Genomic DNA, 21,920 nt, shown 5'->3' on the forward strand with positions numbered 1-21,920 from the left:
TTTTTGGCGCGTTAAGAAATAAAGCCATGACTCTCCTCTGTTTTATTTCCATTTAAAGACGTCTTCACTCTTCAAAAAGCATAAATATAATTAATGCCAAATACGGATTTATTGATCAGTTTGCCATAAAAGATAAATGAAGAAGATATACACTATAGACTCCAAAGTCTCTTAAATCATGTTTGCCATCACGTTTAAAATAACTTATAAACATATTTTACGTAAATCGAAATAAACTTGTTTTCATATATTTACCTCATATTTTATAGATTATAATTAAAAAAACTACTTATAAGCCATTTAAACAGATGGTTAGGTGATAGGGACAATTATAGGCTTTTATTATTTGACTTGATATAAAGATGTATGATTAGACATGGGGGTCAAAGTGGGGATGATTTAATTTTTGTTTATTATTGAGGAATTTGAGATGGGATTCACAAATCATAAATTTATGTGTTAATTAACTACTACTCCGGTTTTTAATATAGGATCCAATTATTAAGTTAGTTTTGGTTCTAAATATAAGACACATTTATCATATTTATCAATTTTCTCTAAATTACCCTCATGGATACTCCCTCAACCATAATCAAGTAGAAAGAGAGGGGGGTATTAAGAAAGATGATTATGGTGTTTTAGAAAAAATGTGTCATATTTCTTATAATTAACTAACTTACTTAACTTCCTTAATTTAATCAAATTAGTTAAATGGGTCTTATATTAAGGACCAGAAGAGTATTATATCATGACAACACATTTTATTACCTATCTTTTGTTTTATCTTCCTCACTTGCTAGTCTTGCTAAAAACTTTTGTTCTTAGCTTCTTCTTTTTTCCCCCTGGCTACTTGGTATGTTAGTTATTAACCACTCACCTATCTTGGTTAAAAAAAAAGGCTAATGCCTCCGAGGACTAATATAAGAGCAAAATTAATTTAAGGATATTAAAAAATTAGTTAAGTTGATTATTTATAATAAATATGTGTTAACTTCTCTAAACTATTTTTTTAGTTATGTGTATTAAAATTATTCTTTGGTGGAAATCCTTTACAAGTTTACAAATATTTTAAGGAAACTGTTATAAATTTGAAAGATAAAACAGATTAAAATATTATAAATTTAATCTCCAACTAGTTTTTATATTAAGTGCTGAAGGTAGTATCTATTTATCTTACTACATTTTTCTTTAAATAAAAAATTGAATACTTTGTTGATTAAAATCTCCTCAAAACCTCTATTGACAAATATTAGCAATCTAATTATGATCTACTTTCTCATAAAGGGTTTTGACATAGGATAATTTCAACTCAAATTATTATAAATAATATTAGGGAAAATGATATTAAGGTCCCACAGAACCAAATATATAGCCAAAAAGCCCCCTAAAATCTCATAATTTCTTTGAAGTCCCAAAGGGACTTAGATGCATTTTTTAGAATCCTCAAATGACTCTCTTGCCCCTAAAGTAAAATCTGTTGGAGCCCTTCCTTATGAGATCAAACACGACTAGCTGTCTTGGAGAAGTTAGAAAATGCCACGTTGAAGGGAGAAAAGTTCTAGAGACCTAAGAGTTGTGAACGACAGAGGGAGAGGAGGCGAGTTTTGAAGGACGGAGGTAGAGATTACAAATGATGGTTTGTTTTTCCAGCCTTTTTCCCTTTCATTCTCTCCTGCCAGTTTGTTGTTTAAAGCATAATACAATTGGTCATATCAGATGTTGAAACAAGTTTTAAGGTTCATGAGGGGAATGAATAGTGCGTTTACCTTCTGCATAATCTAAAAGCTTAATTTCTTTCTATTTTTCTCCCAGATTGCATTGTTTCCCATGACTAAAAACTAATAATCAGAATTCCCTTTTTTAGAAATTCCTAAGTACATTGAGCTTGATGTAGTAAGGAAACCAACTTATGATTGCAATATGAAAAATCGAAGAAGGCATACGGTTTGTAATTTTATTGTAGTGTGGCTTTAGTTTATAATTTTGCTGTGCACAAGGCACATAAACAATACGCTTTGTACCAAAATCTTAGTTTATTGTTTTATTAGTTATTTATCTATATCTCTTCTCTCTATTTTACTATCTGAATGTGCATTTTGAATTTTCAAACCTAAAATTTTGTTCAAATTAAAATATCGCCCGGTAAAAAATTTCTATTAGGTTATTATTGATGTTGTACATTGCATTGCACAAGGGGGAAAAAATTAATTTTGGTCCTAAACCATAGATAATAATCAAGACAGAGTTGGGAGCTACTGTAGTGGGCAAGTTATCTGATGCTCTTGAACTTCCATCCTGACACCTAAGTTTTTAAAATAAAAAAGTGGAACTCTTATCTTTTTACATGCATTACGATCTTTTTTTTTTTTTTACATACATTCAAAATTATAATTAACGACCCTGGTTCTTTTGCTTTTGCCACGTTTCCTACCTTTTAAATGTTGGAGAAAAGTACAACTAATTTTTCCATTCTTTAGCATCAGCCCCTTCCATTTTCTTAATGATAAAGATGTATCCAATATTATGATCTTATTTTTTTTATGTACATTCAAAATTCTGATCTTTTATATGGTACATTCAGTACTTTGATATTATTTTTTTTAGTTACATCTAATATCCTAATTTTTAAAGAGTTGAATGCACTAAAAATAAGATTAGGGTGCTAGATGTACTTTTATTTTTTCTTTTATTCCATATCTCCTTTTAAATAAAAGTAATTTTTTTTTACAAAATCTACTCATATTGTTTTTATTTAGAATGAGATATAGAATAAAGGAAAGGATAAATATGTATCCAACATCCTAATCTTATTTTTAGTACATCCAACATGTTAAAAATTAGGGTGTTAGATGTAACTAAAAAAATAGTATCAGGATACTCGATACACCATATGAAAAAACATAATTTTAAACGTACCTAAAAAAATAGCTTTTATTCTGAAAAAAATGGAAGGGATAGTCGGCTGGACATGAAAGGATAGAAAAATTAATTGTAATTTTGTCCAAGATTCAAAAAGGTGGGAGCCGCAGCTGAAGCAAATGAAACAGGGTATTTAATTGTAATTTTCATCAAAAATGAAAAAGGAGAAGCTTGAAGTCGTTCCCCCTGTTCACTTAAAGTTTAGGTGTCAGAGTAGAAGCCTTTCCAAAAAAACCAGCATATCCGTGTTACTGTTTATAGTATTTGGATAAAAATGTCTATATTATACTCATCGGAAAACATCAAAGACGCCCGAATTTGGAAGGAGCTGAAATGAGGGTCCAGGGAGGAAGGGAGGGACGGAAGGGTAGATTTTTGGCTACCGGTCAAAAATTTCTAACCAAACGCCTCCCCTAGCCTCATCAGGCCAAGTACCTCAGTGGCATGGAAGTAGCTTGGGCGCATGTCGAAGTCTGAGTTTGCGAGGACAAGGGAATGTCAGGTGTAGCTACCAAGCTTTGTGTAACCAGTGGTGGAGGGATAAATATATGGAAGTAGGGTGGGTGCTTCTCCAAGTCTGAGTTGCGAGGATAACGAAATGACAGGTGCCGCTACGAAGGTTTGCGTAACTGGTGCTGGAGGCTTTCTGGCTTCTTGGCTCGTTAAGCTTCTTCTGTCCAAGGGCTATTTTGTTCATGGCACCGTCAGAGAACCAGGTCTCTTTTTTTTCTCCTTTTCCTCTTCCAGTTTCTGCCCATTCTGATTGTCGTTTATCCTATTTTGGATTAGGTCGATTTCTTTTTTTTTTTTTTTTCCTTTGCATGATTGATGGCATTGTTTGGATGGACTTGTTTTCTGTTGCATGTCTTGCCCGAATGCATAAGTTTATGCTTTTTTGTTCAATTAATCAAAAGATTGAAGTGTTTTTACTTACCCTTGCATCAATTTCTTGAACTCCTCATGTTTGATTAGGCAATAAGAAGTATGATCACTTACTTAAGTTCGATGGAGCTTCTGAGAACCTTAAGCTTTTCAAGGCTGAACTCTCAGATTACGAGTCTCTTTCTCGGGCCATTGCTGGTTGTAGAGCAGTTTTCCATGTTGCTTGTCCTGTGCCTGCTACAGCTTTATCCAATCCTGAGGCAAGTTTTCACTCTCTGGGTTTACGATAAACTGAATTCCTACTACTACTATCGTTTTATAGAATATTTAGGACACTTTTTGCTGTGCAAGCTAGTTTCATCGGCTGAAATTGCTTGTTTTGTAGAACACGTATTTGAGATTTCAGTGTTGTTTGATGGAAATTGCTTCCCAGTTGCAAAGTGAAAACAACCTCCATATTTCATTTTCTTCAATATAGAACTTGTATGTGGAGTGACTCCAGCTAGCGATACCATGTGATTGAAGACACTTCTGTTTTGTCTCTTGAGTGAACTCATAATGACGTTTAGGCTGTGTTTGTTTGTCAGTCAAACCAATTGAAGTCTTGGATGTTGGGTTTCGTTTGAGAGTTGCAGTATTGAGAGCAAGCCTCCTGTGATAATTGGCACTTAACTTTTCCTATATGTGTTTTTGACGTTGTAATCAAAGTTTTCTACAGGTAGAAATGATTGAGCCTTCTGTGACGGGCACTATTAATGTCCTCAAAGCTTGTCTTGAAGCAAAAGTGGAACGGGTTGTCTATGTATCTTCTCAATTTGCTGTTTCCACCAACCCAAACTTTCCCAAGGATGCAGTGTTTGATGAGTCCTGTTGGTCTGATAAAGAGTACTGCAAAAAAACAGAGGTCTGAAGCTGTGGACTTCTATCACATATTAGCTTTTGGTTTGGATCTGTTATTGGCCCTTCATTTCGAAAGTAACATTGAGCCTGTTTGGCTCAGCGATTTGCAGGCTAGAAGTTACTTTTTTTTTTTTTTTAACAAGAAGTATGTTTGAAAACTTTGCAGCGTTTGGATGAGCGTTGGATCATTTCGAAAGTAACATTGTCTTTACTGGGGCATAGCATACTATTTTACTTAAAAATTTTATTTGGTACCGGTGCTTGGCAATTCAGTCGCTCATATATCAAGGATATTTCCTTACTCTCGTCTCATTCATGATTTAGAACTGGTATACCTATGCGAAGACCGAGGCGGAGTTGCAGGCCGTGGATTTTGCCAGAAACAATGGGCTATCGCTGGTAACTATTTGTCCTGGTGTAGTGTTCGGGCCAATTTTGCAGGCATCCACAGTCAACACAAGTAGCTTGGCCCTCCTCAGTTCATTTAAAGGTGCTAGTTAATGCTGATGCCTTGTTGTTTTATACCTTAGAGACAACTGTATTGGATGTCATCTTAAGACATGCAAGGTTTTATTTTCACAACAGAATGAATTTAAGTTTCGTTTAGTACGAAGCATTGAAAATAAAAGATAGGGATTGGGATTGCAATTGAAAAAATCATTAAAATAATATTTAGCATGAGTAATTACTCGTTACATGGGATTAGACAAACCCATAGAGATGAGATTGGGGAATACCACTTCTCCCCATGGTATTTCCCAATCCCACATACATGGGTTTGGTTAATCCCATATAACAAGCAATTTCTTATACCAAACACTATTTTAATATATTTTCTCAATCACAATCCTAATCTCTAATTTTCAAGGCTTTCTACCAAACTGGACATTAGGGTTGGCAATTTATTCTTCGGCTTCTTTATTGCAATATTTGTGTAAAACTGAAGGTCTCGAGTCCGTGGAGAATAAACAAGTGTGGTTAGTTGATGTGCGTGATGTAGCTGATGCAACACTGATGATTTATGAGAAAACTGAGGCAGAGGGCAGATACTTATGCACTGCACATGGTATCATGCCAAATGAAGTGGCGGAGAAATTAAGGCGTATATATCCAAACTATGCCTACCCTAAAAGGTAAGGTTTCAGTTCCTGGGGTTTATGAAAACACAGGAAATATATGCTCTGGTTTCTGTTCAGTATTTGACAGATTCTGTGTCTGCTCATGTGCATTTCTATTTCACCTTGTTTAATTTTACAAGTTTTATTACTTCTGCAGCTTTGTTGAAGTGGGTGATCGCATAAAGTTGAGCTCAGAGAAATTGCAGAAGTTGGGTTGGAGATACAGGCCACTGGAAGAAACACTAGTGGATTCTGTTGAGAGCTTCAAGGCCGCAGGGCTTCTGGAAGCCAAATGACTTTGTTTCTCTCTGGCTCGGGTATACTTGGAAGAAGTAATATGGAATGTGGGTGTATGTGTATATTCTAGCGTAAGGTAGTGGTTGTCATAATAAAGTCTTGCCTGCTTGATGGGAATGGATCAAGACGTGAGTAGTAATCTAGGGTTTATTTGGGTTTAGCTCAAAATAAGTTCAAGTTGACCGAAAGTGACTTTCTAGTCCTTGTATATAATCTTTTTAGTCATGGTGAATAAAATTGCTTTTTTATCAAAAGAAAAGAAAAGAAAGAATGCATTTGTTTTAACCAATTTTGAAAAAGAAAAATATGTATTTTGATAAAATAGAAAGGAACAAATTAACAAAACGAAAAGAAAAGTTGAATGCTGCTATTTCTTTTATGCGCAATAAAAAAAAATGTCTTGATAGTTTATTTATGATTAGGTGCATGAAAATAAAAGGTACCGTGTATGATCATGGTGCCTCTACTATAAAAAATAATCAAATAATTGGTTGAATCCATTTGTTTCAAATGTTAAAAATGTTACTTTATTTTTAGATTATCAAGAACACCATCAATAATCATGAATGATATGATGTTCCTTGCATCCTAAATATAAGAATTAATTAAGGTATGATTTTTGTCCTAAATGTAATAGTATTAATTTAACTCATTTTTCTCCTATTTAGTCTGTTTTTTTTCCAAACTAATTCATCTAATCCATAAATTTATATACTCCTATAGTTCTTAATATACAACCCAATTAATTAATTTGGGTAGATTGTGGATATTAGTTAAATTAGTTAATATGATTTATTTTTTTTAAGATACGGTAATTATCTTCCTTAATTTCTTCCCTTTTTCTCTTACTTAATTATTATTAAAGTACTTGATTATTGTTAAGAAAATATTAATAGAGTTAATTTAGAAAAAAAATTGATAAACATTTGAAGTAGGTTTTACATATAAGATCAACATTCACTTTCAAATTAGGTCATACATTAGGGATTGAAAGAATATAATGTAATGTTATCTAGGAATATTTTGGAAAAATCAAATCACCTTTGTCAAAATTAAGAAAATTATTTAACTTTCTTAATTTATTTAAATTAATTAAATAACTATTATATTATATTAAAAATTAAATAAGTTTGAAAGAAATATAAAATTTTTTAAATGAAACAAAGAAATCAGTACTAAGGAGGGGGAAAAAAATTTCCAAGCAAAAAAAAAACAAAACACTTTAGGGTCTGTTTGAATTGGAAATAGAAAAGATAACTTTTTTCAATTTGATTTTTAAAAAAAATTAGGTTTGGTAAAAGATAAATTAGATAATATGATTTATATTTGAATTGATTTTTACAATAGTTGTTTTGTAAAATAGAAAAGTTGTTAGGATTATAATTGGATAAGTAAGTTTGACTTGTAAGAATAATTAAAATAGGTATAGCTTTTATTCAATAATAAAAAATAATTAAAAATATGAAGTTAAAAAAATATAATAATTTTAAATTATTTTAATAGGAAGCAGTTATATTTAATGAATAAAATATATTTAAATTACAAAACATAGTAATGTAAAAAACTTTTAAGCAAATAATGTTACATAATCGATTGAATGATGTACTTTTACACAATTTATGTAGATATAAAATGAAAAATAATATTAAAAATATTATAAAAATTTTGTTAAAAATTATTTTTTATTTAAAAGAGTATTAAAAATAAATAACTAAAGATAAATTGGAAAGCATAAAATATATGTAATGAGAAATATGAGAATGATATAAATATAGAGATAAAAATGTCTTTTCATTTTGAAATTTTTTTACATAAAACATAAGCCATAAAAATTACTTATAACAAAAAATGACGGCAAACGTGATATTGCTCGGTTCCACTTTTGCTCCCTCAAACTTACTTTCGCCCTCCCGAGTAGCTTAACCAAACAGTCCCTCCCTCTCCTCCCTTGGCTCCCGGGAAATGAGCAATCCGCTGTTAGTTCCTCCTCGACTACCAAACAGCTCCGCCGCCGGGAAACCCCACGTTTCTATCTCCCTCGCTGAAGTTTCCGTCAACCAAAGTGAATGGCATAGAGCAAAGCTGAGAAATTCTCAAAGATGAAAACCTTTGATTCGACAACACCCTCGTCGTCGCGAACCGGCGATTCCCGACCCCACAGCTCGAACTCTAATTCATCTCCATTGCCACCATCAGTGTTCAGATTATGGAGGCCAGCTGCGCAGCGAAATCTCAGGAACCAATGGTCCAAATTATCGTCTTTTAGGAACCAATGGTTGTCTCTTTCTTCTGCTGGAAGATCTCACGCCACTTCTCTTGTCAATTCTCTTCTCTCTGAAAGGTAATCCGTAAGTAAGTAAGGTCAATTCTTCTTATTTTGGTAACTCAGTTTCGCATCAGAAACTAGAAAAATGAGACTCTGCCGCTGAGAATTATGAAATCTTGTGTACTGTATAATGTATGTTCAGGACTTGTTTCGGTTATGACTTTCAGGACTCACACTTAAAACCGTTTTGAAAGGGCGGGAGGGAGGGGTTTTATTCACTGCAAGTTTTATCCTTTAGAAAGGACAAAAAGTGTTCCTGCTGTGATCACATTCCTCGATTCTGCTAGTTTTTATTTTGTTAGAGTAAAATGATCAGAGGTTTTTGTCTCCAGGTTTCCACCTTTAATTGGTATTTACAAATAACGGTTTTTTTTTAATAAAAAAAGTTAATTCTCTGATTGTTTAAATATATGATTCGTCTAAGGTGCTTGTAGTTATGCTCTTGTTTCATAATTGATGCAGGTACATCCCTAATATGGACTTAGGTGTTTTGAGCGATTGGCCTGATATAAGAAAAAGAGCTTGTTTCAAACTATCAAAGCAGCAGGTGGTGCTTATTTATATCGCGTTGGTAAATCTTGCTGGAGCAATTTGAACTTACATTAAATTATATTGGAGGCAGTTGCAACTGACACCATTCAAAACTATCTTTTGATTTTTAGGATATGTTTTTTAAATATAATGTCAGAATTAATAATACACATCTTACAACAATTGATTATTATTTGTCTTTGGTGAATTCTTCCAGCATGATATATTATTGTTCAGTGTAATTTATAACTTCTGTCATATTTTTATTATTTACTGCTGCACTGTTTGTGTCTGTTTCAGGAACTTTTGAGGTGCCAGCTATTGTCTACGTATAAGGACATGGTACATTTGCTATCCTTTTGTAACTGATAGCATTATGAGCTTGCAAAATAATGTAATGAACAAACATTGTACATGTTTTATTGTGCTTGATGGTACTGGATAGTTTGTTATGGCAATCATGCGCCAGATGTTACTGAATTGATTTATTGTGCATGTTTTATTTTTCATCCAATTTCAGGTGGCTGTAGTTAGTGACATTATCAATACTACCAGATCAATGAGATGTTTCTTTAAAGGAGCAAATAATAGTCCACTACTACAGTTTTCTAGTTTTTCTGAAGACAAGAGTGATTCTGGAGATGGTGGTGGCGTCCCTGTATTTTTATTTTTATCTATTGCTTCTCATGGTATGACTTTCTGATCCCCTTTGAAGAAAGGGAGAGAGCGAGTTGCTCAAATTATATGATTTCTTTAAGCAAATTATCAATTCTCAATGTTCTATGCAATTATGTATTGTCAGGCTATCAATTGTGAGGTCAAGTTTCGTTGACAGAGTTATAGAATCTTGGAACTTCTGTGAATGGCAAAAGGAAATATATTGGATTCATCAATAACTGCGTGAGAACTGTTGAAATTGTGATTAGGAGCTCTTATTACTCATAAATGATGGATGCTAAATATGAGAAATTAGAGTTTAATGATAAAATATGTTTGTTGGGCTTACAAATCAACATCATATTGTCCTTATTTCTACCCAACAAGATATGGAGGAAAATATAGTGCAATATATTATCTATGACATTTGATTTGCGCAATATACTAACTATAAAAGTTGTGACTCTTGAAATTTCTCAGAGAAATTGGCTCAGGAGCTTGTTCAAATGTTTAAATGGGAGCTGTGTCTGAAGGTGAACTCAGCAACTTGTCTTGCGATATATATATATATATATATATATATATTTTGCCCCATTTCATTATGTTTTCTGACTGTCTGCCTTGCTTTTGTGTTATTATGGAACTTATTTTAAATGGGCAGCGGTTGCTTATTATTGAGTTCTTGTCCATTGGTTATGACATCTCACAAGGAAACCAACTAAATTGGTCAAATGAGCTCTATGGTGGTGAATTCGACCACTTGCAGAACTGCAATCTTTACTGTGAGGAGACCTGTGGGCCAGTCCCTCCAAGACTGAGGGATGGGAAATCTAACATGGAAGCTCTAAAATTTGACAACCAACCTAAACCTGAGGTTTTACAGGTAGTTAGATGTTATATAAATCCATAACAAGTAATATCTTTCGCAAGACATGATTATTGTGTTATGCTATATGGAGCTTCTTGCAATAGACAGGCCCGAATCTAGTTTGAATCAATTAGACAAGGTTAGGGATTTAGATTCTGGTTTGCATTTTATAGCCATGTGCTTTAATCCCATGAGCTCTAAGCCCCACCTCTCAAGTGACGTAGGAGAGAAGGTGTTCCATATGTTGTGATTTGAATAAAACAGCCATTTCATTTTTCATCCTTATTATCTAGAGTACTGCCCCCGATTCTTAATATAAGAGTCAGTTGACTAATTTGAGCATATTAAAAAAATTAATTAAGTTAGTTCTTTGTAATAAATATGTGTTGATTTCCTTAAACTATCTTTGCTAATTATGTGTATTAGCTAGAATTATTGTTTCATAAAATCTTTAACATGTGCAACTATTATAAAGATTATCTTGGAAAAAATAGATAAATATGAGAAACAAGGTAGATTGGAATCTTATATTTAAAAAAAAACTGAATGTTAAATTAGTTTTTATATTAAAGATCGAGGTAGTAATAAAAATTAGTAAGCATCCATACTAAAGTTTAAAACTACACCCTTTGGTCCTAAATACAAGAGCTAATAGATAGGTTAGCTTTGGTTTCAAATATAAGATACCAGTCCACTTTATTTTCCAAATTTATTATTCTTTTCCTGAATTCACCCTCATGATTATGCATATTAAGAAGTTACCCATCAGGAGCACTTTCTAATGCAAATGACTAAAAAAGTATTTCAGAAAACCAACATATATTATTAATAAATAATCAATTTAACTAATTTTTTTAATATATATAAATTAATTATTTAGCTCCCATATTTTGGATAAAAGTAAGTAACATTAGTCTTCATACGAGTTTTTGCAGGTTTATTTAACGACATGGCTTGCAGAAGTGAACATAGACACTAACAGGTATGAAGGCAGAAAATGCATGGCATGCTTGTATATGAATAATGCTGATCAATGTACGTTTGAACTCTAAATGCATCCTTGTCTGCCTCCTTTAGGGTGGACGAGATATTTGCTGTTGTTGGGGAGGAAATGCATGTTAGCATAATCTGAACGGCAAAGTCTCCAGTACGGCCATTAGAAGCACGTTTGGTCAGCCAAACACAACATTTAGCCATCCAGGGACTGGATTACAGGAGGAACGTAGAGCTGAGTTGACTCAGACACACTACCTTTGGTTCTTAAATATTACTTTCGGTTATAATTATAAGAGCTAGTTGATTAATTTGAGGAGATTAAGAAAAGAAGTAAAGTTAGTTATTTATAATAAATATGTGTTGTCTTTCCTAAAATATTCTTGCTAATCAAATGTATTGGCTAGAACTACTATTGTTAGAAGGATTACTTTAAAAAAAAATACATAAATATGAGAAATAAAGTGAATTGGAGCTTATATTTAAGATAAAAATAAAATCAAACAAGATTTTATATTAAGGATCGGAAGTAGTATAAGATCAGTTAACTAATTTAGGAAGATTAAGAAAGTTACTAAATTAATTTAAAATATTCATATTTATTACTTTTATCTAAATAAATTTTGTTTACTTATAAATTGATATATAGTCTAATTAACTAATGTAGTAACTTTCTCACTCTTTTTAAATGAGTTAATTATATTTTATATTAAGGAGCTGGGGTAGTATTGGTTTTTCGGTGCAATATAACAGAAAACCAAAACAAATGATCATAACTTGTCTGGGCTTCATGGGAACTTACATTGGGTGCTCATCAGTTTTAATGAGTATTCAATGCTCATTAGATCTGGACCGTCTAGATTTATTCTTATTTTTATTTTTTTCAAAATAATTATTTTAATACGTATAAGATAAAAGATAAGGATAATCTTTTAACTATCATTATTTAAAAATATAATTTTTTTCTATTTTAAAATAATTATTTAATAATATTAAATCTGGATCGTCCAGATTTCTCATCAGGTGGATGCGCATCACCTGATAAGCACCGAATGGGAACCCGGCCCCACGGCAGCACCACAATGCTGATGAAGGGAGGTTATAGGTGATGAGCACCGAATGGGTACTCAGCTTCACGGCAGCGCCACGATGCTGATGAAGGGAGGTTACAAGTTGGCGGTGAACTCTACAAAATGATATCTTAATGTTGGTCCTCAAGAAAGAAAACCATATCTTGTGAAACTGTATAAAATTAGTCATTTTTCATAAATTGTCTTACAACGCATCCAAAAAAATCTAGTCCCATCAACTGGAGGAATAAGAGGATTAGATAGATTCATCAAGAAGATTCCGAACATTTGGCGCCTTGATAATGAAATTTTAAGTTCTCAAGATCTAGCAACTACCTATAATATATTCCTCCAATCCTTAATGTAAGATATAATTAATTAATTTGAGCAAATTAAAAATGTTAGTTAAATTAGTTAATATAATATTTTTTTTTTAAAAAACATCTTAGGTGTGTGTGTATATTTTTTTTTTTTGAATTTCTTCCTCCCGGTATCCTGAGCTAAGGCCATTTTCCAGGCACATTAACGGGTTGAGACTAATCCAAAGCGGCATTTTGTGGGACCCCAAGGGTAGCTTGCCTATCACAAACGCTATTGCGTTCCTAAGCGGGATTGAACCCTTGACTTTGGTTAAATTAAAACAACCCTCAGCCAGTCGATTTTAAATATATTTTTTTAATTTCATTGCTTTTTTTGCATTTGATTGTTGTTAAGAGAATATCAATAGAATTAATTTAGAAAAAAAATAAAGATGTGAAATAAGTTTTACATATAAAACTGATATTAACTTTTTAATTAAGTCTTACATTAATAGTCGGAGGAGTATAATATCACTTTGAAATTCTTTTGCAAGTGAACTAGCCTAAAGTGAACATTTATTGAGGTCAAATATTAAAAATAACCTTTATATGAGTAAATGTAATATGACCATCATATATTAATTTGCCAAAATTTGAATACATACCTGTGCTAATTGAAGAACTGTTACATGCCAATTTTTAAAGGTATCTTGAAATTGTACAAATAAATTGCGACATGTAATAACCAGAAATTGGCCTGTATCAAAAAGGTTTTTGACATCCTTTTAAAAGTCCCAATTTTTTTTTCTGTATAAAAATTTAATTTTCTTTTCCCTTTAGCAGATGGATTTGAATCCTCTTTAGAATACTCACTCATTTTCTACCCAAAATCTCTTCTCGACTCTTGAATCAAGAAGTTAACGGTTTAGATGTTAAATCTTATAAAATATTATTATAATATTATTTAAATATCAATAAACAAGTTTAAACAATTAAAATTTAATCTGGATAATTTATACTTGTAGTACAAAAAATTAATTTATAAAATATTATAATTATAATAATAGTCATATGAAATGTTGTACCTAAACCATCTATTATTTAAATATGAATTAATTTGCATTTACAATGCCAAATCACTTTTAATTACCTCACCAAAGGAAAGTGGTTGATTCATTAAGTCTGTTTAAAGGAAAAAAAAAATACAGTTTTAATCCTATTCAAATATGACGCCCCTCTAAATGACTTGCATTATAAACTAAAAATTTCTTCTAGAATAAAATTGTAAAGTAATACTCCTCTCACACTTAATATAAGACTTATTTAACTAATTTGATTAAATTAAAAAAGTTAAGTAAACTAGTTAATTGTAAAAAATATAACATTTTTTTTTAAAATATCATAATCATCTTCCTCAATATCTTCCTTCCATTTCCTACTTGATTATGGTTGAGGGAGTATCAATAGGGGTTAATTTAGAAAAAGTAATAAATATGAGAAATAAATATTATGTTTAGGACCAAGATCAACTCAATAATTGGATCTTAAATTAAGGATAGAAAAAGTAATAAATAACTCTGTAAATAATTTACACCACTCTATTTTTAAAATAACTCACTTGTACTCCTAGTCTGCAAATCAATAAATGCACTAAATTGATAATTTTTTTTCGCATTTGCCCTTACTAAAGAAAGGATGTTAAAAATATGTTATATATTTTTTTTTACCTATTTACTTTATCTCTTTGTGTATTTATTAAGTCAACAAGAATAAAATTAGAAAAAACTATTTAATTATCCTACAAATAACTTATACTACCTCCGGTTCTTAACATAAGAGTTAATTAACTAATTTAAATTGATTAGAAAAGTTTGTTAAGTTAGTTATTTATAATGAATAGGTGTTATCTTCTCTGGAATACCCTTACCAATATGTCAATATATGTAATAACTAGAATTATTATGTGATGAAACTTGTAATATTTGCAATTACTACAAGGATTATCTTGAGAAAAATGAATAAATATAAGAGACAAAATATATTGAAGTTTTGTATTTAGAACCAAATTAAAAATTAAACCAGCTTTTATATTAAAGACCGAAGTAGTATTTAAAAACAATTTTTTCCCTATAAGTAACTTATAAATAGAAACAAAGTGATATTATGAACCAATAATTTCTTCTAAAAGGTGCCCTAGGTATCAATAATTTCAAGCTGTATTGAGTTTTAGCAGTTCTTTTTTTGGGATAAAGCTTTGGGTTTAGAAAGTACAAACTAGCACATCCTTTCCTGGCCACGCCTCTTGACCATCCTATCTTGTAACTCAGCAATCAATTTTCCAATGGGAATACCGAAAGTTATACGAATTTTGCTACAGAATACGTGCAGTCAACTTCGCAAGATTGAGAAGAAATAATATCACTGAAGCATATCAGGAAGAGGTGATGACTGCCCAAGAAGAGATAAAGAGGCAATCAATAAAGCATATCAATATCAAACAAAAACCAAATGAGCTCCAAACTCAGAAGAAAAAGATTTCTTTCGTGAGGCATCACTTGGGGAGACATTCTCTATTTATAACAATCTCGAAGAAACCTTTGATCTTCTCCAGCTTCATTAACACAAGAAACAGAAAAACACTGTTTTCCACCGGTCATTACCACTTAATTACAATTGAAAAAACAAAGAGGTCTTCACAAAGCATAAACATAATAAATGCAAAATACGAATTTATTGATCAGTTTGCCATGGATAAATGAAGACATATTTTACATATCAGGGAAGCCCTTCAGAGTCTATTAATTACTAACAAACACGGCATCCATGCCGCAAGAAGAGTTTTGTCTGGCTCTCACTAGCACGAAAACTGGGGGGAGCAATTATTTTTCTCAATGAAGAGCTTGAACATACCATCCAAGGAATAATATCAGCACTCACTTTATTACAGTGCTTCAAATTTATGTCTCTCAGTCTTGTGCATTTTCCCACCACGTACCTCACTCCATTTGATGTCACATTAAAGCAATTCTGCAACTCCAAGTGTGTTAGCCCACAACAAGTCTTTGAAACTATTGAAAGGGCTTCGTCATCAATCCTTGATTGCGACAAGTTCATCACCTCCAGTTTGGGTAATTCAAATCCTATCTCAAATCCAGTCACCGCTGCACAGCCAGCCAAGCTTAGATGAGTAATCTTAAGGCAGTCCCTTAAAGCTTCAAATACACCTTTGGTGATATTCCAACAAGTGTTTATGTCGAGAAGCTCTAAATTGGGACACACTGAAACAAACCCTTTGACATCTTCGTCCTTTAATTTAAAGTTACCACCCAAATAGAGAGTCTTTACTCGAGAGTCGAAAACAAAATCCTTCAAACTATCTTCTTTTAGGCCTTCTGTCCCAAGAGCCGTCCTCTCCATTCTTATCTCACTAAGCAAAGGGCAGTTTCTTGTGAGAGCTAGAAATGTTGAATTAGTCAGCTTTGGAGAAAAACTGAGGTCTATGAAGGTCACATTACGAAGAAACAAAGATAGTTCTCTCATATCTTGATCTGTGAGTTTAGCATTCTGAAGATCCAAGTATTGAACTGATTGACATTTTGCCAACAAGCAAGCTATTCCAGCATATGTATAGCCGGAACATTTACTGAGGATCAACTTACTCAATGGAAGATCGGCATCTGCCATTGAACAGAGCAACTCATCCGATACAGAGACATGTACAAATTCAAAAACGGTCAAACTTTTCAAAATCCTCAGTGAATCAATAAAATCTGAAATAATGGGTAGGCATAGATCCTTGATATTACTGAGGGAGATAGAAATGAGATACGGTCTCTTGAGGATTGCGGAAGCAACGCCCACTTGAGATAAGAAGCTGCAACCTTCAAGTGCGACTTCTCTCAGAAACTCACAGTTCGCGAACAGAGAATGAAGAGAGACATCTGTGATGAAGAAATTACCAATTTCGACTCTGCGTAGATTTTTCAGCCTCATAGTCATCGCCGTGAACCCAGAATCAGATACGGCAAATTTGTTATCAAATTCGGGGAAGCTAATGTCGAGCTCTTCAAGAAGCGGGAAGGAATCAGCTATGACGACAAGATCGCTATCCTGAAGGTCGCGAATATTGGAACAGATCAAAACCCTGATATTATCTCTCATCTTGGAACCCAATTTTCGCAGTCCGTCCACAGGAAGGGATTTCTGATTGGAGATGTCGAGGGAATCGATTGCCAGTCGAGATTTTGAAATTAGAGCAAGCACGGGATTGAGATCGCCAGTGAAGTTACTGAGATCGATGAACTTGAGAGCGGGAAATCTGACAAAGAACCGAGGAAGGAACGGAATTGTTGAGTGGTAGAGGGTGAGAGAGGATTGAAGGCGCCTGGTGATAGAGTAGAATCCCTTGCAAACCAAAGATACAGAGTCGTAGTCACGGCGGTGCTTGAGTGATCGGAGGATCAATTCCCAGCATTCACAGGGCAGATCTGCCCACTCAAATGACATCTTTGGAAAGCAAGAGAATCAATCTCAGGGAAGTTCAATTCCGAAGTTGAAGACAGAAGAGGGAGAGAATTTCTGCATCAACATCCCTCAAATCTTTAAATTGCCTTTGTAGGGGCATTTACGTCTTTATACATGTCGTTATTTATTCCTTTTTTTTTTTTGGCCAATTTTATTTATCTCCGCTTCCTTCCTACGATACCAACTGAATTCAAATTTTAAATTACAATAGAGAGAAATCTTGTTATCATGGGTTTTATGCTGCCGCTCCCCCTCAACTTTAACTAGCTACTCTTTTTGGCCCCCTTCCCCTCAAAGAAAAAGTCAAAAAACTATCCCTTGCTCACTTTTTATAAGAAAAAATTATTACCCTCTTCTTATTTTTAAATATAGCAATATTTCTAAGGTTTTTTTTTTAAAAAAATTTTGTAGCTGGTTTTTCATTTTACCTTTATTAAAAACTTATTTTAGTATTTAATATATTTATTTTTTATTTCTCAAAGTATTATTTCTTAGATAATAAATGTTCTAAAGATTATATTTTAATGTAATCTCTCTCTCCATTACATATTATTTTTTTATGATTTTCTTTATTATAATAAATTTCTTATACTTATTCCAAAAATAATGATATTTTAGAGAAAAATTTTAATTTTTACAAATTTAATGTTTTTAACTAATTTTAATTATCTTTTTAATTTATGTGATTTAGTTTAAAATTGCTTATAAAAATAGATGGAGGGAGTAAGAACTAATAAAGTAAAATTTTATATTTTAAAAAATAAAGATACCTAAATTCAAAGGTTTTATGCTAAAAAAACTTAGATCAAATTTTTTATATCTATTATGTTAAATTTCCTAATTGTAAATGACCATGTGTCTTTTGAATTTATAATCAAATGCTGTTAAATGTGAATATTTTAAAAATATGACATATGATCAGATGTAGAAACTTGAGATTATGAATATAAAATACTTAATATAAGTATTATTCTTTCGGTTTGGTTCATTTGTGAGACAAATAATTAGGGCAATTTGAAATTTAAACTTTAAATACACAGACAAGGGCGCCTTCCATTGAAACGTCCATTGATAGTATGTTTTATTTAAAATTTTAATTTAAATGGCGTATAATTAAATTTATTTGAAAATTAGTCACTGATACTTCAAATCCAAACCTAATTTTTAAAATAATTATAACTGTTTATGTGTTTTTTTTACATAATTAAAATGATTACTTCTTAAAATGAGGTAAGTTTTTATTTCCTCCCTAATATTCATTTGTTAGAACCAGATTTTTGGGGATTAATTAGTAATTTGGCTTCATGGTCTCGTCTGTTTTTCTGAAAAAAAAAAAAAGGGGAAAAACTAAAATTTTTTTGGGGTGAAATGTCAGTTTCTTCAAGGAGAAGCATCAGATGGCGGGGGTAAGAATACTAGTGGTGGTGACGGTGCCTCCTGCGATGGTTCTGGAAGGATAAACTCCGGCGAGGGCGGAGAGGATGCAAACGGGAACGGCTCTTGTGGGTCTCCGGGCAGCACAGGATTTACCGGCGGCGGAAGGAAAACATCCGGTGTCTCTGGGGCAGTTAAAACTGGTGGTGTGAACGGGAAAGTTGGTGGTTCTTTTGGAATTTGCGGAATCATCGGAGGTGGCAAGGTAATATCTGGCGTCTCTGGGACAGGAAAGGCTGGTGGGGTGAACGTAAACGACGGTGGTTCCTGGGGATCATCTGGGAGTTGTGGAGTTGCCGGAGGTTGCAGGGAAATGGCCGGCGTCTGTGGAAATGGAAAGACTGGTGGCGTGAAAGGAACTGGATCATCAGGACCTACCGGCGGTGTTTGTGGTAAAGGAAACTCCGGTGTCGGGACCACGCCAGTATCCGGCGTTGTTGGGTTTGATATAAGAGGGGGCGGAAATAACAGTGGACCTTCAGGTGGTTGTTGCGGAAGCTGCGGCGTTCCCGGCGGCGTCGAGAACATCGGGACTAGTGGCGGTGCCGGTACGGATCCATCTGGGGGAAAATTCAATGCAGGTGGCGGAGGATGAGTGTCTCCATCAGGAGGTGATACCCATGGTAATGTTGGTGTTGGTAGGACACCTGTCGACGGAGGAGTAAGAACAAGCGGTGGTGGAATTACCAAGGGTGGAAGAACAGCGGGTGGAGGGGACGGGGACGGTGGTGGTGGTGATGGAACCAACGGCGGAAGTGGGGGCAATGGCGGTAGTGGAATCACCGGCGGGGGTGAAACAGATGGTTGACACGGTGGCGGACATGAAGGCGGCGGCGGTGATGGAGACGGACAAGGTGGAGGCGGTGGCGGTGATGGAGACGGACACGGTGGAGGCGGCGACGGCAACTTAGGTGGACAGGGACAAGCTGGTGGGGGTGAGGGACTGGGTAAAGGTCGGGGCGGGCATAGTGGTGGTGGGCACTTCGCTGAAGGTGGCGGTAATGAAACTGGCGGAGGAATCACCGGTATTGGTGGTGGTGGTGGAGAAACTTGAATTACCGGTGACGGAGGAGGAGAAATTCTTGGTGAATAGGAAGGGATTCGTGGCGGAGGAGAAGCCAGTAATGGGGGAGAATGATAGGTTGGGATCTGATCAAAGGGATTATCCATTGAAGGATATGTAGGAAAAGGCCAGTGACCACATTTGTCGAACAGAAACAGGTAAAACTGATCACACTTACTTTCTCTCGTTCTTTTTCCTCCTCTGCTTCTTCTTTTAGTGTTACTGTCATGCCTGATTCTGCCTCTAACCCCTCTCAATTCTTCATCTTCTTTGTCTTTCTGTCGGGTTTCTGCTAGAGACTGGCTAGTCAAAGAGAGGGACACTAATAGTGTCAGAATCACAACATCGTTTGCTCTCATTTCTCCACTGCATGTTTATTGATGGTTCTGTTTGATTATATATACCCACGCACACACTATAATGTAAAGCTTTTATGGTGTGTATGAATGTGAGTAAAAGGGATTAAATGTGGTGGGTAGATTTAGAGGAGGAGTGAATAGTGAGAGAGAAATGAGAAGATGAGAAAGAAAGGGAAGGGCAAGTATAAGAGTGGGATTGGTATGTGGAAGGATGAAGCAACCTATTCCATTGACACACAAACACACAGTGGAAGGAAGGGGAAGGTGGGGAGGGTGTGCCTAGTTGTATGTGCCGATTTCACTGTTGCAGATTTGAATATGAATAGCCTTACTGGTAGTTTAATGCTATTAAAGATTGGAGGCACACACATCAGGCTCTGCCTTATTTCGTGTCAATCCTTTAGGTCTTGTGTGTTTGCATGTTTACCAAGTTGAAAATTGACTGAATTGTTCGGCTTTTTATTTTTTGGCCCAACATGGTGTGTTTGGGAATCGCCTTTTCTGGCAGAAGCAACTAAGATTATGGTTTATGTCAAAACTGGTTTTGGCAAAAGGTACTTTACTAATGTGATTCTAAACGTGATAAAAAGTTGCAGAGAAACAGGGGAAGAAGAGATGGTTCATCTCTATACGTATGGAGTTTTGTACCAGTTGGGAGTTGGAATGGACCTACCTGTTTCTTCTGATCTCTTCTGTAACTGTTGTAATCCTATTATAATTAAATATTTTTATGGGACCCTCTTTCTTTTTTTCAGACCCAAAAACTCCAAGGCGGACAGCATAATGTGAGTTGTCTTTTTTCTTCATTCAGGGGGATGCATTGTGAGTAAATAATTATTGAGGCGTTTAGAGCATAGGATGTTGCATTACAACAAATCGGATTGGTCAGGCGGATGAGCTAATTTCTCATAACGTGATGAATCAAAGTTTGAATTCCTATCAAGAGAGGTATCTATACTTAGTGTCTAACAATGTTCTAAACATGATTGCTTCTAAGAGAAGGATACAGCCAAAAAAAATGGATTAGTCTTTGTTGTATGAACAGCAATTATGCACTATGCAGTGTAACAAGAGAGACAAACATACATGGTCCTCTTTGTTTTAACTTCTGTATTCCTAATAACAACATTCTAGTGTAAGCATATTATTATTTTTTTAATAATTTTATTCCAATATCATGTTTGGTTCCCCGTAATTATATGAATGGTCTTTTTCCTGGTAATCATCATTTCTTGAAATGAGGAATCCAAATTAATGATCTTAGTACATGTCAATTCTTATTCTCAATTTTCTTAAGAAAATAGGGAAAATTCAGAAGAGAAGGATAATCAATTCCTTTTTGAACAGGCTTTACTTGTAACAATTGGGGTTTGTGGCTAGGCATGGCACGATGAGTAAACAAGGTTGTAAATAATGCCATTATGGTTTTATGGTTGAGTTGAGTGGGGAAACAATTTAAAAACCAAGGCATTTAAAAATTTAAATCCAAATTTATTTCATGCGCATGGCTTTCAGGTCCAATGTTAACTGGCCTGAGTTGTCATGATGATGGCCATAGAAAATTGCTCAGTTTCGAAAAACAGAGAGGAAGAGAATGAAAATGACAATTAGTTGAAGCAGTACAAGTTATGGATGGTTGAGGTGGTAATTTAGCAAAATCGCACTTGAATAATTTAACAC

At 33.9% G+C, this 21,920-nt stretch overlaps 4 protein-coding genes across 5 annotated transcripts; 2 read left to right on the plus strand and 2 right to left on the minus strand.

The window, feature by feature from the left end:
* The first annotated feature begins 3,376 nt into the window (after positions 1–3,376).
* LOC114750854 (cinnamoyl-CoA reductase 1-like) lies at positions 3,377–6,303 on the plus strand. Its single transcript, XM_028939490.1, has 6 exons — positions 3,377–3,635; positions 3,892–4,061; positions 4,520–4,705; positions 5,026–5,191; positions 5,648–5,834; positions 5,977–6,303. The coding sequence occupies exons 1-6, from the start codon at positions 3,518–3,520 to the stop codon at positions 6,113–6,115; spliced, it is 966 nt and encodes a 321-aa protein (XP_028795323.1). The 5' UTR covers positions 3,377–3,517; the 3' UTR covers positions 6,116–6,303.
* Positions 6,304–8,094: 1,791 nt separating this feature from the next.
* LOC114750855 (uncharacterized) lies at positions 8,095–11,756 on the plus strand. 2 transcript variants are annotated; one of them, XM_028939491.1, is made up of 8 exons: positions 8,095–8,457; positions 8,905–9,013; positions 9,274–9,315; positions 9,494–9,662; positions 10,111–10,163; positions 10,292–10,513; positions 11,434–11,480; positions 11,576–11,756. In XM_028939491.1, the coding sequence occupies exons 1-8, from the start codon at positions 8,216–8,218 to the stop codon at positions 11,628–11,630; spliced, it is 939 nt and encodes a 312-aa protein (XP_028795324.1). In that variant the 5' UTR covers positions 8,095–8,215; the 3' UTR covers positions 11,631–11,756. The 2 variants fall into 2 exon arrangements, with proteins under 2 accessions (XP_028795324.1, XP_028795325.1); XM_028939492.1 differs by having other exon boundaries at positions 8,905–8,989.
* Positions 11,757–15,278: 3,522 nt separating this feature from the next.
* On the minus strand, positions 15,279–17,366 carry LOC114750851 (F-box/LRR-repeat protein 3-like). The gene is made up of 2 exons (XM_028939486.1): positions 15,771–17,366; positions 15,279–15,308 (listed from the first exon to the last, which is right to left on the minus strand). Exons 1-2 carry the CDS (start codon positions 17,364–17,366, stop codon positions 15,279–15,281), a joined length of 1,626 nt encoding a protein of 541 aa, XP_028795319.1.
* A 1,398-nt stretch (positions 17,367–18,764) lies between these two features.
* LOC114750856 (vegetative cell wall protein gp1-like) lies at positions 18,765–21,407 on the minus strand. The gene is made up of 2 exons (XM_028939493.1): positions 20,830–21,407; positions 18,765–20,039 (listed from the first exon to the last, which is right to left on the minus strand). The coding sequence occupies exon 2, from the start codon at positions 19,986–19,988 to the stop codon at positions 18,765–18,767; it is 1,224 nt and encodes a 407-aa protein (XP_028795326.1). The 5' UTR covers positions 19,989–20,039; positions 20,830–21,407.
* Between the last annotated feature and the right edge of the window lie 513 nt (positions 21,408–21,920).

The sequence above is a fragment of the Neltuma alba genome, unplaced genomic scaffold (assembly GCF_004799145.2).
Source record: "Neltuma alba isolate B1F8T4 unplaced genomic scaffold, ASM479914v2 tig00006658_pilon, whole genome shotgun sequence".
NCBI lineage: Eukaryota > Viridiplantae > Streptophyta > Magnoliopsida > Fabales > Fabaceae > Neltuma > Neltuma alba.

Bases quoted from the DNA above. Each gene is read 5' to 3' on its own strand.
- LOC114750856 (XM_028939493.1), bottom strand. From the start codon at position 19,988: ATGGATAATCCCTTTGATCAGATCCCAACCTATCATTCTCCCCCATTA.
- LOC114750854 (XM_028939490.1), top strand. From the start codon at position 3,518: ATGACAGGTGCCGCTACGAAGGTTTGCGTAACTGGTGCTGGAGGCTTT. The intron at 3,636-3,891 runs GTCTCTTTTTTT...ATGTTTGATTAG, and splicing joins TGGCACCGTCAGAGAACCAG to GCAATAAGAAGTATGATCAC. The intron at 4,062-4,519 runs GCAAGTTTTCAC...AGTTTTCTACAG, and splicing joins CAGCTTTATCCAATCCTGAG to GTAGAAATGATTGAGCCTTC.
- LOC114750851 (XM_028939486.1), bottom strand. From the start codon at position 17,366: ATGTCATTTGAGTGGGCAGATCTGCCCTGTGAATGCTGGGAATTGATC. The intron at 15,309-15,770 runs GTATGTTCAAGC...CTTCTTGGGCAG, and splicing joins CTGATATTATTCCTTGGATG to TCATCACCTCTTCCTGATAT.
- LOC114750855 (XM_028939491.1), top strand. From the start codon at position 8,216: ATGAAAACCTTTGATTCGACAACACCCTCGTCGTCGCGAACCGGCGAT. The intron at 8,458-8,904 runs GTAATCCGTAAG...TAATTGATGCAG, and splicing joins AATTCTCTTCTCTCTGAAAG to GTACATCCCTAATATGGACT. The intron at 10,514-11,433 runs GTAGTTAGATGT...GAGTTTTTGCAG, and splicing joins CTAAACCTGAGGTTTTACAG to GTTTATTTAACGACATGGCT.